This window comes from Mixophyes fleayi, chromosome 1, assembly GCF_038048845.1.
Source record: "Mixophyes fleayi isolate aMixFle1 chromosome 1, aMixFle1.hap1, whole genome shotgun sequence".
In the NCBI taxonomy this organism is placed as follows: Eukaryota; Metazoa; Chordata; class Amphibia; order Anura; family Limnodynastidae; genus Mixophyes; species Mixophyes fleayi.
Window position 1 is genome coordinate 218350158 of NC_134402.1, and position 15971 is coordinate 218366128.

The 15971-nt window shown below is 37.1% G+C and overlaps 1 protein-coding gene across 2 annotated transcripts in view; it reads left to right on the forward strand.

Annotated features, from left to right (window-relative positions):
- Window positions 1–15971, forward strand: part of ELL (elongation factor for RNA polymerase II) — a 72220-nt gene that overhangs the window by 28374 nt on the left and 27875 nt on the right. For both annotated transcript variants that reach the window (XM_075205280.1, XM_075205282.1), the window contains exons 2-4: window positions 9007–9054; window positions 12513–12634; window positions 15432–15595. In XM_075205280.1, coding sequence (XP_075061381.1) covers window positions 9007–9054; window positions 12513–12634; window positions 15432–15595 — 334 coding nt within the window. The remainder of the gene's footprint in view (window positions 1–9006; window positions 9055–12512; window positions 12635–15431; window positions 15596–15971) is intronic.

Sequence of the window (15971 nt, forward strand, 5' to 3'; positions counted from 1 at the left end):
AGTCAGTCTAGGACTTGTGCCAAATCTTCAAGCCAGAAATTGCACTGTTGGATTATGCATGACTCAGACATGTTGTTGTAAAACCAATTGCTGGAAATTGGGGGGAGGGGTTTTTACACATGCCAGTCTTTTCTATGCATGTTGATCAGATACAAAAGGACTACAATATGTGTGTGTATGTGTGTGTGTGGTGGAGTCTGCTTATTTTTATTCTCTGTGATTTTAAAATAACATATATTAAACAAATGGTAAATTAAATCTTTGACCGATTTGCTTAAATTACACAAGTAACATAACCCAATATACCCTACAAGACCAAAAGTATATGGACAACTGAACATCCTATCCTATGTGCTTGTTGAACATAACCATAACTTTCAAAACCATGGACATTAAATATGGTGTTGTTCCCCACTTTGTCATTTTCCAAGAGAGTGAAAGCCGTTCTAACAATGGGGTTTGACACAAAAACAATTAGTGACGTCGGGCACTGATGATGGCCAATAAGGCCTGTCTAGCAGTTGCAATTCATTCAAAGGTATTTGATGTGGTTGGACAGTGCTCTGTGCAGGCAATGAAACCTCTGCCACACCAAACTCTACAAGCCATTTTTGACCTTTGTGTGCACAGGGGCATTTTACTGCTGAAACTGTTGCCTTGTCTAGAATGTCATTGTATGTTGTAGCTTCGTTACTTCACTGGAACCGGAGATGCCCAGGCCAAACCATGAAAAACAGCCCCAGACCCCCTCTGCTAAACTTTATAATTGGCAGTACGTACACTGGTAGGACGTGTTCTCCTAGCATCCACCAAACCCAGATTTGTCAGTCGGTCTGGCTAATGGCTATGCACTTTACATCACTTCAGTTGTTTGGCATTGCACATGGTGATCCGAGGCTTGTATGTAATTGTTCAGCCATGGAAACCCAATCCATGATGAGCCAGTTGAACAGTTCTTTCAGAGGTAGTTTGGTACTCTGTAATGAGTGTTGCAGAGAACAGACTATTTTTTTATGCAGTAGATGCTTCAGCACTTGGAGGTCTCATTCTGTGAGCTTGTGTTGCCTACAGCTTTGTCCGAGCTCTTTTTTTTTTTTTTTTTTTTTTTTTCTCTCCTAGACATTTCCACTTCATATTAACAGCACTTAGTTGACGGGACATCTCTATCAGGGCAGAAATTTGACTGCCGTGATTTTCAACATGAGTGCCATGTTGAAAGTCACTGAGATTCTGTATGACCCATTGTACTGTTAATGTTTCACTATGGAGATTTCATGGCTCTATCAAGCATAAATTGGTTCAGGGTGGATTTATTAATGCAAAATAGGGACATACATGTGTCACGAACACGCTCCCAGCTGCTGTGACTTTGAGTGTTTGCTGTATGAGGTTACACACGTTTCCAGCCCGCAGTCTCTCTCTCTACCGATTGCACAGTTATAGACCTGCTGAATCGACCCCCACAACAGCTGTCACCCCCACACACTTCAGGTTTGCCACCACCTACTGAATACGGGCCATAGGACCCCAATATACTGGCACACAAGGCTTCTAGCTACCCACAGGCTAACAAGGCCCACACCAGCAAACAAAGGGTTAACTTCACACTTCCAGACTGTTACACAATGTAAATGCAAGCTCACTAAGCTTGTTAATCAAATGTATCAACAAATCACACACCAGCATTCAAACGGTTAACTTTTTTCGATCTATATTCTTCTTAACAGGCTAATGGATTTGTTAGAGTATCAAGGAATCCACATATTAAACTAGATTTAATACCCATAGATTGTAAGCTTTTGAGCAGGGTTCTCTTACCTCTGTCTGTATGTATTACCCAGTATTGTCTTATCAATGTTTGTTCCCAATTGTAAAGCGCTACGGAATTTGCTGGCGCTATATAAATAAATGATGATGATGATGATGAATATACAAAAGTACAGGGCATTCAGATGTAAAGAAACTATTAAACAACTGATGTTAGATGCACAAGCAAATCAGTTTAAAATAAAAAAGGGTTACATTCAGAGTATAACTTACATGAGTTGTATAATCTGTGCTATGGGAAATTGGGTAGGAAGATGGACAGCCTATCAATTTGGATTTATTTTCTCAAAAGTCTGACAATTTGTTGTAACTGGTCTCAGCTTTTTAAAGACACCTTTACACCATCCCACCTCCTGGGTGGTTGTGGTCTGTGCTTATTTCAGTCATTTGCATGTTGTCTGATTTACTAACAAATTCTACTCTGTGACCTAAGTTTTCTGTGGAGTGTCGCACAGACCCAATTTTATTAATAAATCCCCTATGAATTTGTCCATCTTTTGATAACAAACACAGCTAAATTGTATTCGTAGAGCTTACACTCATTTCCTTTACTTCTCTGGGGCAGAATTCTTAATTTGACATATGAGCTGCCCTTCATCATGCTATTGAGGAATATGTGGTTGATCGCTACTTTTATTAATTTTAAGTGGCATATTTTAAAACTGAATTATTATTTTTGTCTATCACATATAGCCAAGTCAGCACATGGGCTCTTTGAGCCACACCATGATGAGCGGTTCCTAAAACTCTATTAAGATGTCAAAACTCCATCTCAGGCCAGGATATATCTCACAGGTGGTTCTCTTTGAAGTTGCCACAGGTGACACTCCTATCTTCTCACACTGGAATGTGCAGAGCAATCAAATATACATACAACAGACTTTCTGTCTTCACATTTTACACTTTAGTAGCTGAACTTATCAATGGATTCAATTAATATTCCATATTTACACTGCAGTTATGACTTAGGCCTTATGCCCCACAATTATGTGATGGATTAACCCTTATAAATAACTGTAAGTTCTCTATGTTCACAGCAACAGGGTAGACAAAATAATGGAGATGGAGAACTGTTGCATTTTTAGCTGACGAGTATGTTGCCTATCTAATTAAATTGTCCTGTAAGCAATTGAAAATGGAGACTGTCAACCTTAATGCTCTGCTTATAGAAGAAGCACTTGTGGAACTGTCAAGCCCAGAAGTTCAATACTGTATTTTGAACACATTCTTGTACAATCAGATATACTTTGTACTGCAACTTAAATGTTGCATAACTAATCTTTTATTAAAGAGAAACTGATAACCCTATCTTTCCAGACATCGTAAAGGTTACACAAGTTATTTTTGCAGTGTTAGATCCTCTCACCTCGCCAAGGTTTTCATAGATTTTATTTACCTCTCCGCTTCCACCATTTATCACTAAAACTCTTTGCCCTTTAGCATTGACAACCAGGGGGATGGTGTTTGTTTCTAGTCTGCGGTGTAGACATACCACATCTCCAGCCTATAATAAGGATTCTTTACACACAACCAAAATAGTCATTAGACTGTTTTAAGACTGCATTGTTTTTGTTTTGTTTTTCTTTATATCCACTTCCAGCTGATTAAAAATATTATCTGGACAATGTAAAGTTTAAAATGGCTTCAAACAAATGATTTAATGTTACAATGTGTAACCCTCTTGTGGCCACAATGGACATAAATGTAGAACAGAAATATTGGTTGCCTGGAAAAGTTAAGCTACTTGTATGTACGGAAATACCGCCTACATTGTTGACCTCATTAGGTCAATAATAATTATATCAATTTATACGGCTGTTTTATATACATTGTAACATCTTGAGATGTCGCCATGCTGTGCAAGATGTTAACTTTTGTACTTCTTAATTGTTATGGATAATATGATATGTATGTATGTATGTGTATAAGATGTGCATTCTCCTGCCATGAGTGTATTCTGTTCTGTGCTCAGACACTTGCCTCACCAGTGTGGAAGGTGAGGAATGTGTGACTGTCTACTATGAATGCAAGACGACTGCATTTTTTTTTTATTAAGAAAAATCTAACGCTGTAAAGATTGTTGTAAAGTTTGTTTTTTGTTTTTTTTTTTTGTATTTTTTGAATATTAAGATAAATTATACATAGCTCACTGAAATCTTTAGTAATCAACATAAGTGCACATCTTTCTATTAAGCACTCTCTCCATCAGAACATTCTCCAAAACATGCAATATGTTTAGAACCATAAATTTGGTCAGGTTTAAAGTATGAGTGATTTAAAAAAAAAAAAAAAAAAAAAAAAGTCCACATGCTCAACTAGTCCTGTTAAGAGTACTGTAGTTTTCATGTGGTTGAGTATCTGTTTCTACTGCTGTTTTATCCAGGCTCTATGGATGTACTTTATCCTGTATTCTACCTCTGTGGCTTGTAAAGCATCAAGCAGTTCAGAGGTAATTCAGAATACCTGTGGTAAAATGTTATATACATATATTTTCTCTATCACACACTTGTGATGTCTTTTTTGTATTTATTTTTGGACTTTCAGTTCCACTAATTTTTAAAAATAAAATGGTAAAATAAATAAAATTGAGGCAGTACTGCTTTGATCCTTGTTACCCGTGCTTAGCCCCAACTGGTGAAATCTCCTGCTATAGCGGTTCTATTGCTGGTGGTAAACCTTTGCTAGGGCTTTTCACCCTTTGATAAGGAGAAACACCATGGGTTCTATTTAAAAGTTTAGTTCAAACTCCTATTGGTCATATGTGGTGAGCAAGAGATGGTTTGGACCTTTCATAACCGAAAAACCCAGCCCTCTACAACTATAAGACCACTTTTGTGACTAATAAGGACTAAAATCCAGTTACACTCTTGTGGTAACAAGCAGAAACTATCACATGCTTTCTAGAGTGACCCTAGGTGGGATTGACACCTGTGGGTACGAGGCTTTAAGGATTACAAATACTTGCGTTTGCAAGACCACATATATAAACCGGTTATGTCCCCTATTGATGTCCCCAAGCTAGGCTGATGATGTTACTCGTTGGTTATATAGGATCTGAGCACAGCTGATATGGCACCTAGTTTCTGCAAAATATGTAAACTGCTTTGAGTTCTATTGGGAGAAAAGCATTATAAATGTATTCAAAGGCCAGTGGGTGTGAAGTGTAACTGTCTTCTAAATTATCTAGTTTGACAAAATTGTAGCCTAAGTAGTCGCTGCAAATACTGACATACTATAAAACTGCTGGTACTGTTGTGAAATGAGAACATAATTAAGATAATACACTTTAAGAAGATCCCTGTTTAACGTCTCAAGATTCAAAAGGTCCATGGATTACCCGTGCGTTGTTATATATGCCATATTTTGAAGTTAAAGTAAAATGGCCTCTAACTGACCTTGAAAGTAGGAAAATGTAATTACAGAAGTCCCCTTGTAAGGCTTTATTTGTGTTTATGCACATATGTATTTTTTTATTTAAAACTTTAATGATTTAAAGGCCAAATGCAATCTGCTGTAATATAAAATGTGGCCTACCATTGTGTAAATATTTGTTATAACCCAAACATCTGTGTGTACAAACTATGGACCCACACCAAAGACTGAATGGCGGTATAATGGTGCAGTCTCAAGCTATGCGACTTCATGACTTTTTAACACGGTTTCCTTCATTACCCAATTTTGTGTTTAACTCTTAAGTAGGTGCAAAACGTGGCACTTCCACATTTGCACTTCTCTGCCCAATGTTCTTTCTCACCAGGAGCACATAGCAGCTCTTCATTTAGTCTTTGGACATGCAAGGTTCAAATATTAGGTTTTGTGTTCACTGTCTGCCTGGGCAGATTATTGTAGGCAATGTGTACAGTTAAGGGTGTGCTGAGGTTGAGCGCACGCAACTGATTCTAGTTCAGGGCATCTTTTGGCTATGTGTTTTTTAAAAAAGCCTTATCACCTGCAGCAGCCACAGGGCAGGTGTAAGTGTCGACTGACACACATGCATGCAAGAAAATGTTTGCAAGTAAGAGAAAATAAAAATTTATTTTATATTCAGCATTTTATTTTTGTATTAATTATAGTAGCTTATTAAGAGTTGTAAATTTTATAAAAATATTTTGCATGCGTTCTGATAGGACTTTATATGCCTATCCTGCGTTCTGTCTGCATGCGGCAAGTAACCTATAGCCAGAGTATACTTTATACCCAGATTCAAATGCATACACTTACTCCCGTATTCAAATACAAGCTGATCTCCAAAAAACTTTTGCAAGTTGTGTGCTTTTGGGGTTGTGCTCACATTTGAGTTTAAACATAAACCAGTCCCTGTATGTGCACACCACATTGTTAAAAGTAGATTCTTATGGATCATCCGATATGTCCAAAGAACATGAGAAGTGAAACCGCCTTTTAAAGGTGACTTAACCCTATATATTTGCTTTTTGGCGTTTTAATGTAAATATTAACTTGGTAATGATTTAGTTAACCAATGTCTTATTGCATTATACCTTGGCACAACCAGGTATGGATTTATAAGTTTGTTTGTTTTTGGGTTTTGTTTTTTTTTTATTCTCCAGCCAGACCAGTACCAGAACTATAATGTGCCCCGCAGCTGAATCGGGGCAACCATCAAAAAGACACCTCATTGTTGTATGGTCTCAAGTCTTGCTTAGACATATTCTGCTTTGTAAATCATACACCACTTTCAAGCTTGCTTCCCCTGCACCACCCCATGGCTTTCAGTTAATCTTTCAAGAGCTTTCCTCACTGGGGATTTCCCAGCAGATGGTCCCCATTCATGCTCTCTAGGGAATAGTTAAGGTATGATACAGATCTTGAAGTGCTGTGGTGTGCTCACTTCAGTTTGACTAGGCTTTTCATCTGACTTGTAATTCAGCATCTCCATTTCACCTGTACAAAAGTGCAAAAACAGAAGGGTGCTGTTTGGTTTTTTTTTTTGTGTGGGGGGGAGGGGGTTGAGGGTCCTTTCTGCATCTGTCGATGGCTAGCACAGGATTCGTTAAGTTCCAGGAGCAATTTAGCCATTGTATGCATACTTTGTCATCTAGCCTAATCAGAAAGTGTTTTAGAATATAAAGGAATTGCTGTTGAAATCAGGTTTTTGTGGCTGTCCAGTGTCAATATCTGAAAAAATTAGCACTGTGATGTTTAGAAACTATTCTTCTCCGAGAGACATTGATAAAAATGTAAAGTAAGTAAACTGTATTTGAACTGTGTTTTTTTTTTTTGTGGTCTGGTATGTAGTTGGCCTGTTCTGACTTTTTGGGTTGATGTCCACTCATTGAAGTGGATGTACTTCAGCACAATTTCAACCATGCCAACTTGCATGTTGTGCATTCCTTGTCAATGGTTATAACATACACTCTGGCATATTTTGTGTAACTTATTTTGAGTCTTTAAAGCTATTTGTTTGCGGTGCAGTGTGTCTCATTGATGGATTCTGTGTAAGTCGCAGGTTTGTAGGTTTCTGACCTTGGTATCCTTTTATTTGGTCCATTTCAGGTCTTCTGACACCTACCAGTCAGACAGTAGGTTGCACCTGTAAAGTGTAGTTTAAAAGGCTGTCTGTTTGCCAGTCACTCTTTTTTTACCCGATGAATCATCCATGGGGAGAGAAACTGCTATGCGTTTGTAAGTGAACTAAGCTGGATATCTGGTGTTTTTGTTTTATGAGCTGGAAATTAGGCCCTTCTGCGCTTAGAAAGGCATTTTCTAATACATTAGAGCTGGACAGGCTGGGATTTATTTTGTCTACATCTGTATTAAAACTAGCATTAACTGACTTTTTATGACTGCTGTGTGAAAAGTGACACTGTGTAAATATTTGGTCCATTCCCAACTAATAGAGAAGCTATACCTGGCAAAGTAGATAGTAACATAAGTGTTTTAGGGGCTTAGAAAACAAATTAGTTGTATGTTTTCTTAAAGGGCTAGTTGATACTATGGGTCTTCGAACAGACATACCTTAGCTGTAAAATATATGTAAAGCTTTGCATAATATGTTGGCTCTATATTAAGCGTAATATTTAAAGGCACTCGTTAAAATGTTTGCCTAATTTGTGCTTGGTACAAGGCACACGTATCCTAGATATAGTGTTTGTCTCTACAAGCTGTAAGTAAACTTGAGGGCTGTGTGGTTCTTCCACTTCCCCCTTGCCTGCTTTTTATCACACCACAAACTTCATCAGTGCTGCAAAAGAAGTCAGATGCTGCTTATGAGGTGCCCAGTGTTGTACCCTCCATTCAAATGACTTTGTTTATATGCTCGTACTGCTATGTGTTTGCTTCATGTCCATTTATCCCCTCTGTTTATGCATTCCTGGACTTAGTCTTTGCAGCAGCTTTTTCTCTACTAATATCCTCTGGTCCTTTTTACATCTCAATTTCCGCAATTATATTCTACTTAATGTGTAAGTAACATAGTTATTACCATGGCCTAGGTGCATAACTCTACCTTTTTTTTTTAATGTAAATTCAATTTCCTAGCCAAGTTTACCATAATCTTTCAAGTTACATTAAGAAAAAGGTTTAAAGACACTATTCAGTACTGATACTTGTGGAACCCCACTAGTAACTTTGTAATTATACTGACCTTTTATGCTTCAACCTGTTCTCTACTCATGTGTGTACTCTTTACCCTGGCTCTATTATTCTCCTATTATGTAACTGTTATCTGGAACAGTATCAAATGCTTTTGCAAAATCCAGATATTGCATCAATTGTACTGCAAAGATCAAGTTTGGCAGTTACCTTAATCATAGATCCATGCAGTCACTGAGTAAATTATTTTCTGAAATATATTTCAGAAGACCTCCAAGTTTTATCCCATTGTCGTCACCAATTTTAGAATTGCGATTGTATCGCATGAAAACAATATAACTAATGTGGTTTTATAGCGTCAGTGCCTCTTCATTAGCAAACTAGGGGCTTTATTAAATGAAGCATCTGGAAATGGATGAGGTAAACTATATGTATTGATTTAGCTATGACAGAAAACAATGTATTGAAGATCCTAGTATATAAAGTTATCTATAGTGCCTTGCATTACTTTTGTGGTTTAGAAAAATGAACTATTATGTAATCCTATTTGTTATCCAGTAAAAATTCAAATTTACACAAGCTTTTAACCCAAGATTTTACATTGGCAAATCTTTGTCTCCATTTCAGGGCTCAATAAGTTTGAAGCCGGCAATCCGATTTCAAGGTAGTCAAGGGGTAAGTTCCAGTTTTAGGTATTTGATTGTGTTATATGTTTAAAACCCCTCCTTTTTGAAATGTCCAACTGATCAAAAGGTGTTTGTTCTCTGATAAACATCTACATGAAAATGAAGTGTTTTTATTAAAGTTTAACAGTTTTTGTAGAAGCATTCAAAGAGTGTAATCATCAATCATCTATTACAGTATTGAAGTATGTACATTGGAGCTTTTCATGCGCCTGTGGTATGTCCTGTTCCTGCTGTGTTCAACGATGAGCTGGCATCATGGGATATTCTGCATTATCTATCCACCAATCACTCTGAATGTTCTTAGTATATTTTTGTTTTTTAGTTTTACAGGCCAGAAATTGAATTTGTCACTTTTTAGGTTTGTTCTGCTACGATCTGAACACTTTTTTTTTTTTTTTTTTTTTTGTTTTCACTCTTTTCTGTACATCTTCCGTCCTCCTTTTTTAAATGGATTTAAACATTTTTTATTTTTTTTTCTAGCCAGAATAATCTAATATTTCACAATTGGACTATGCTGACATTGGAGGAGCTAGTGGCCTATCAATTTGTGTGATTTAAGTGAGTTTAGGAGTTTCTGTTACAGGAGCAATATCACAAAAAAGGAGAATAGTGGTAAGCAGAAAGCCAAAGACTGAAAGATTGTGAAAAGGAACAAGAAAAAATATGTATCAGGCGCTAGTGAAATACCGGTGCTATCCTGTAACTAATTATTAACTGCAGCTCTTACAAACTAACAGATACTGTCTGTTATGCAAATCCCAGAAATGAAGAAATATAGATGTAGAAGAACGCTGATAATAAAATTTAATTACAATTTATTAAGACGATAATAAAAATATATTATACGTTGATAAATATGCAATATATTAATACGCTTAGCATAGCAGAAAATCATAAATATTTCCAAACAATTTGATATCATTAAGTGATGGTGTCTGTGCTATAACAAATTATTGTCCTTAACTGGTGATATCCATTAGTATGGTATGTATAATTGACTCCAATGTTCCCAATCAAGGGGATGATAGTGTTCCTATGTTATGCCACAATGTTGTCTTATTTGACACTATTAATACTATCGGCAGTCCACAACTGTAGAAAATTCTTGAAAAGAGCTCTGGCAAAATCCTATTATGTAGATTTTAAGAAAACATAGTCTGTATGTTGAAGAGGTTTGTAATCTTCACGTAGTATTACTCCCACGGACAGTGCTGTATAATGTATCTCCCTCCTATGCCGGTGTCGCTTGACTCGTTTCTACACCTTCAAGTGGGCGGTTTCAACAGAGGTCTAAAAGCTTGTGAGCAGGTTCCTCTGTTCTGACCAAACATTTCAGTGTGAAACGTTCGTCTGTATGAAATAAAGTGCATACATCCAGCTTGTTTTCAATATTTCAAGAAACTTATTAATGTTGATTTCAGTGTCAAAGACTTTGACTGAAGGAAATACTAACTTTGCACTACAAATGCTTAATTATAAATAAATAATAAAAAATAATTGTGGAGTATTACAAGGTCTATTTCTTTACATTGGAAGATTCCCTGCTGATCTTGAATCATTGAGAAAAATTTCTGTATCTCAGTGAGCAAATATCAGTAGCTTTCTTTAGAGCTAGAGCACTTAGCAGTTTGCAGTAAAAAAAACTCCTATAAATGCTTCTTCCGATTGATTAGGCTTTGCATTGACTGCATGTTTCCTTTTACTTTACGGCTTACAAATTGTCCATTATGGTAAAATGTACAAAGTTATGTCAGCTTAGTGCTGTATCTGCATGTAGGAGATTTTTAAATTGCATTATAGCAATCCATCCTGCATGGCAAGGTGAGCCAATGGTTTTGGGCCCTCTGGCTTAGATGAAGAATAAATTGCATTTTAGACCAGTAAGTAGCCAGTTATTTTTTGTAAGAAAATTAAACTTTATTTTCAGATTAAATGAGCAACAAACAAAATCTCAAAACTGCATTAATTGTCCAGTGTTGCTCATGCATCACCACTAATTGGCACCTGTCAAGAGCTGTATATACTGTAGGTAAATCACTGTAGGTGATCTGACTTTTATTTTGTGTGAACCTTCTGTTCAGTAATTCCCACTTTCTATTCAAGCACCACGCCCCATACGTTATGGTGGTATTTCTGTTCTAACACTACTTGCTTGAAACAGTACACTTTCTAATGTAGAAAAATAAAAATCTGTCTTAATAGACTTTGTACAATGCAAAGTTGCAAAAAGTACCTGTCCTGAGTTATTACTCCTGTCAACCATGTATTTGTGTGGCTCCCAAAAATGTATGGAATGTTGAATTTGACTTAAATGTCACATTTAAATAAAGATAAGGCTGTGGACTTTGGTCCCTGTTTTGGGACTTGCAGTAACTTGTAAAAAAGTGTGTGTGTGTGTGTGTGTGTATATCTATATCTATATATCTATATCTATATCAGCTGCTAATTCCATTAACACTATTCAGGTTTCCACTTTCATTATGCACTTCCTAAAAAATGCTAAATGCAGGCTATGTATGGCATGAGAAACAAAGCGTAGATGAAGAAATAATTACATATTTCACAATGTTTCCTGTAACTTCCAAAGTGGTGGTAGCTTTATTTGCTGTATAAAATGTTGGTTGGCATAATTTACTGTAATGTAAATGTCCTGTAATAGTGATTCTCGGCTTGATCCTGTGCAGGTTACTTTGTAATGCAGTGCTGTTTGCAATTAATATGGCCACAGTGTTTTGTATTATTGTTTCTGAGCAGAAATTTGTCAACATATTATCTGTATATTGTGGCTGAGGAAACTGGCCGATCATTGGTCCTAGTGGATGTAACTTGGGCTGTCCCAGTATAAAAATTTGATACTCTAATGAGTTGGCATTGCTCTAATTCACTGATGTAATTAGCTTTCTTTTTTGCAATGACTTTTTAAAAGTGAGATTCTGCCAGGTGGCATGGTGATCTTGGTAACCTTTTCACAACTCAAGGACCCTATCCTTCAAGAAACTCTAGAAATCTTTGAAAGGAACCTGTTTATTTGCATAACTAAGGACTTGTTATAGGAAACACAAAAAAAATTGTTTCACTTTTAATCACTCTAGTTATATTTTCCCCTCCTATCTTTAAGCTTACACTGCTCAGTGTAAATGAAATCTACAGTTCTAAGACCATTTCACACTAGGCTTTTCCAATGACCTGACTCTGCCCTTTCCTTTTTACATTTATGTAGTGCAGCCTGTAATGAGGAGTGGAAGAAGGGCCAAGCAGTTGTCATACATTTATACATGTAACGAAAGTTCCTGTAAATGAGTACAATTCCACGTGAGGTTTTCATTCTGATGCCATCACATTGAGCTTATTTTTCCCTCTTGGTCCCTATTTCATGTGTTGATTCATAAATCTGTATTGCTTTTGTTCTGACTGTATTCTAAATTCCCCCCTCCCTTTTTATCACAGCAAATCACCATTCCTCGACCAGAGTGCCCTGCGGAAGTGCGAACTTTCACGTTTTATCTATCAAATGTTGGCAGGGATAGCCCTCAAGGGAGTTTCGACTGCATCCAGCAGTACATTCAAAGGTGAGTTCTGTCCAACTCAAGCTGCCTCAGTGACTTGATTATGTCTGAATACAACCTTATTGCTTTTCTTCTCCATACGACAACTGAAAGACTTGCATGTTTAAGAAATATATATAATCAGAGAGCAGCAGTGAGTGTACAGGTTTTGGACAAAGCTCTGTGTGAAGACCACAATAGTTTTGCTTATACAGTTTTCTGCTATATCATTGTAAGGGATGGAAAAACTTATCTGTCTTGTTTTAAAAATTTGTACTGTAGTACCTTACCAACAAAACGGGTAAAATAATCTGTTTGGGAGGCTTATGCTATATGGCTAGAATACTTTGGTATTTTAATATATCAATTTTTTATTTGGGTAAAAGATTCCTTCCAATAGCAGAATAAGGGCCAACATCTGGGATTGCCGTTCACACGATGCAGATCTCATTAAAAAAGCAAAAGTTTTTTGCTGGAAGATTTTACTGTATTGGACAGGTACCATGGCTTTGACAGATGCTATTGACCATGTCCAATTCATGCATTATGTTTCTCGGTAACATTTTAGATATTAACCGCTACCTTACTTTATCTGCTCATGTTTTGTGCTCTGATATAATCCTGCATGCTCCAATGGTGGTCATCGACTGAACCAGTTTTGCTTTCTGCTAGATGAAATAAAGTACAATTTTGATTCTTTATGATGGGGTATCACACATTGTGGTTTTCCGGGTCAATTTTTCTGCATTCATTCCAGACTTCCTGTCTTTAATTAGAATGACAGACCTGTAGTGTTCTGTCATTTTATGGAAATTCGGACATTTGTAAGTCTTTCCAGATCCTGTTTAAACCAATTTAGCAGAATTGTAACCCGTGCAAATGAAAGGCCTTTTGTGAACACTATTGTAAATTTACACCTACAATTCTGAAATGCCCAGGGCACAGAACTTTGTTGCTTGTATGAGCAGAGTGGCTACACCAAAGCAATGATGCTTAAAGTGACTGACTTGTTTGAAAAGTTGAATTGGCATCACTGCCAATACATTTTTTTTCAAACATCTTATCCCTCCAGTGAGCAACTGTATTTGAGCATTCAGAACACATTGGGGTGTATTCAATTGTCAGCGAAAAATCTCGCGGTCCGAGATTACGGTAATAGTGCACGGAAAAACTGTTAATACGGTAATTTACTTGCTGGATTTCAGCTCGCAGCTCCCTGAGCCGCAAGCTGAAATCCAGCTAACTATTACCGTAATAACGGTAGTAGTTTTAACGCCGCGGGACTTTTGGACAATTGAATATTCCCCATTGTGTATTTTGAATTAAAAATTCTCATCTCAGACATTAAATTCAAAGGCCCAAATATCTGCTCAACTTCCTTTTGCTCCCCTAAACCCATGTTTGTAACTCATAAAACTGTGTGCAGTGGCTGTTTCTAAATAAGCAGGGTGTAGGTCAGAGATTGGCCTGTTTTACTAAAAGTCCAACAGTTTAAAAGCTAACATTGTTAGTTCAACATTGTAGGACCACACCACATAAGTCTTTGTAGATTTCTCCCCACCACTCTCTCTATGTATCTTTTAGTTTACACTATCTAATAGATTTATATTATGGTCATGTTTGCAAAATGTGTGGTTTTTAATTTAAAAGTTTAACTAAATCGAAAATAAAAGCTGCATTTAAAAGAAAATAAAAAACAGACAGTATCCGTAGCATCAGGAGAGCTTTATAACAGAATATATTTGGGATCTTGGAGTGAGAGAATTGTATACACAGCAGAAACTGTCATAAATTCAGTTGAAGGGTACTGCAGACTGAAATGGTTGATAATAGTTGTCAATATTTTGCTCTTGACTGCTTAGTACAATGTGAAATGTCTCCAGTTCGGGCAAGCTATTTGGACACTTGCTTGTCAGTGAATGTTATTAGTAATTTCTTTATGCCAGGGAACTTGGGTCTTAGGTTTAGTAGTCTTTTTTTAAGTGGTTTTATAGATTTAATTTATAAATTTGGGTCATTAAATTAAGGAATTTTAGTAATTGGTGTAGCACAACATATTAAGCAAATACAGATGCGGTGGGCATGTGTGTTGTTGCTGTGCCCCTACCCCAGCTCAAGTCCCATAGAGCTCATGCTGAGCAGTGTTGCTAACAACTTGTTTACCTGGATCAGCACCTGGGAATCTTTTAAACCCCCCGTGCCTTCTTATAAATAACTTGCTCTGGGGTATGACCTGCAAGCATCAACTGAGAGCGATTTGGCCCACCTAATTGGTTGCTGTGATCACTTCTATAAGCTCTAATAACATTTTCAGAAAGCATTTCTCATGGAAAAGCTTATTTCCTAATCTTTATCAAACAATCTCCATTTTGGTAGCATTGCATCCTATAGTATGGATGTGGAAGATGTCAAATTAAGTGACTTTAACAAATGCATATGTATTATCTTTTATGTAGCACCAATCATATTGCGAAGGGCTGTACAGAAAATATGCGAAGGGCTGTACAGAAAATATGCGAAGGGCTGTACAGAAAATATGCAGTCATTCACAACCGTCCCTGCCCCATTGGAGCTTACAATCTAAATTTCCTACCATACACATACATAGACACTTGTTCATTGTCAGGCGCCAATTAACCTACCAGTCTGTTTTTGGCCGTTGGGAGGAAAGCCATGCAAACCCTAAGTAACAAACGCCACACAAATAAGGACCCTGGTCTGAATTAAAGTCCAGCTCTGCGAGGCAGAAATAGTAACAGCTGTGCCAGTGTTGCAAGGTAGAAAGGGGCCATGTTTAACTTTTTACAAACTTTCACTCTAGCAATGGAAATATCACGCTGGACTGTCTGGGCAGCATCCAGGATAAAATCACTGTATGTGCCACAGATGACTCATATCAGAAAGCGCGGCAGAGCATGGCGCAGGCTGAAGAGGATAACAAGAGCAGAAGTGCCATAGTCATCAAAATGGGTGGCCGTTATGGAGGTATGTGTGGTGTTTTTTTTTTTGTTTTGTTTTTTTGGGGGTTTTTTTTTGTCTGTTTAACGGGGGCAGCGGGTGGGTTGGTTTTACATTGGTTCCTCTGACAGAAACCTAAGACCATACATTTGGCACAATTGAGCACTGCAGCCTAATCATTAGTCTTACTGATGGTCCTAGCTTCTTATTAAGATCCTCTGCAAATTTGTGACCGTTTTATTTTTTTTGTTAAGCCACCTATGCAAACACAAAAAAGAATATAAAATGCACCTTTCAGCATACACCAGGGTTTCTTCTTGCTGGTATCGATGAGAGTTGACTTGTGATTTTTTTTTTTTTCCTACGAAGGGAAGAGAAAAAACCAGTCTCCCCTTGCTGTACT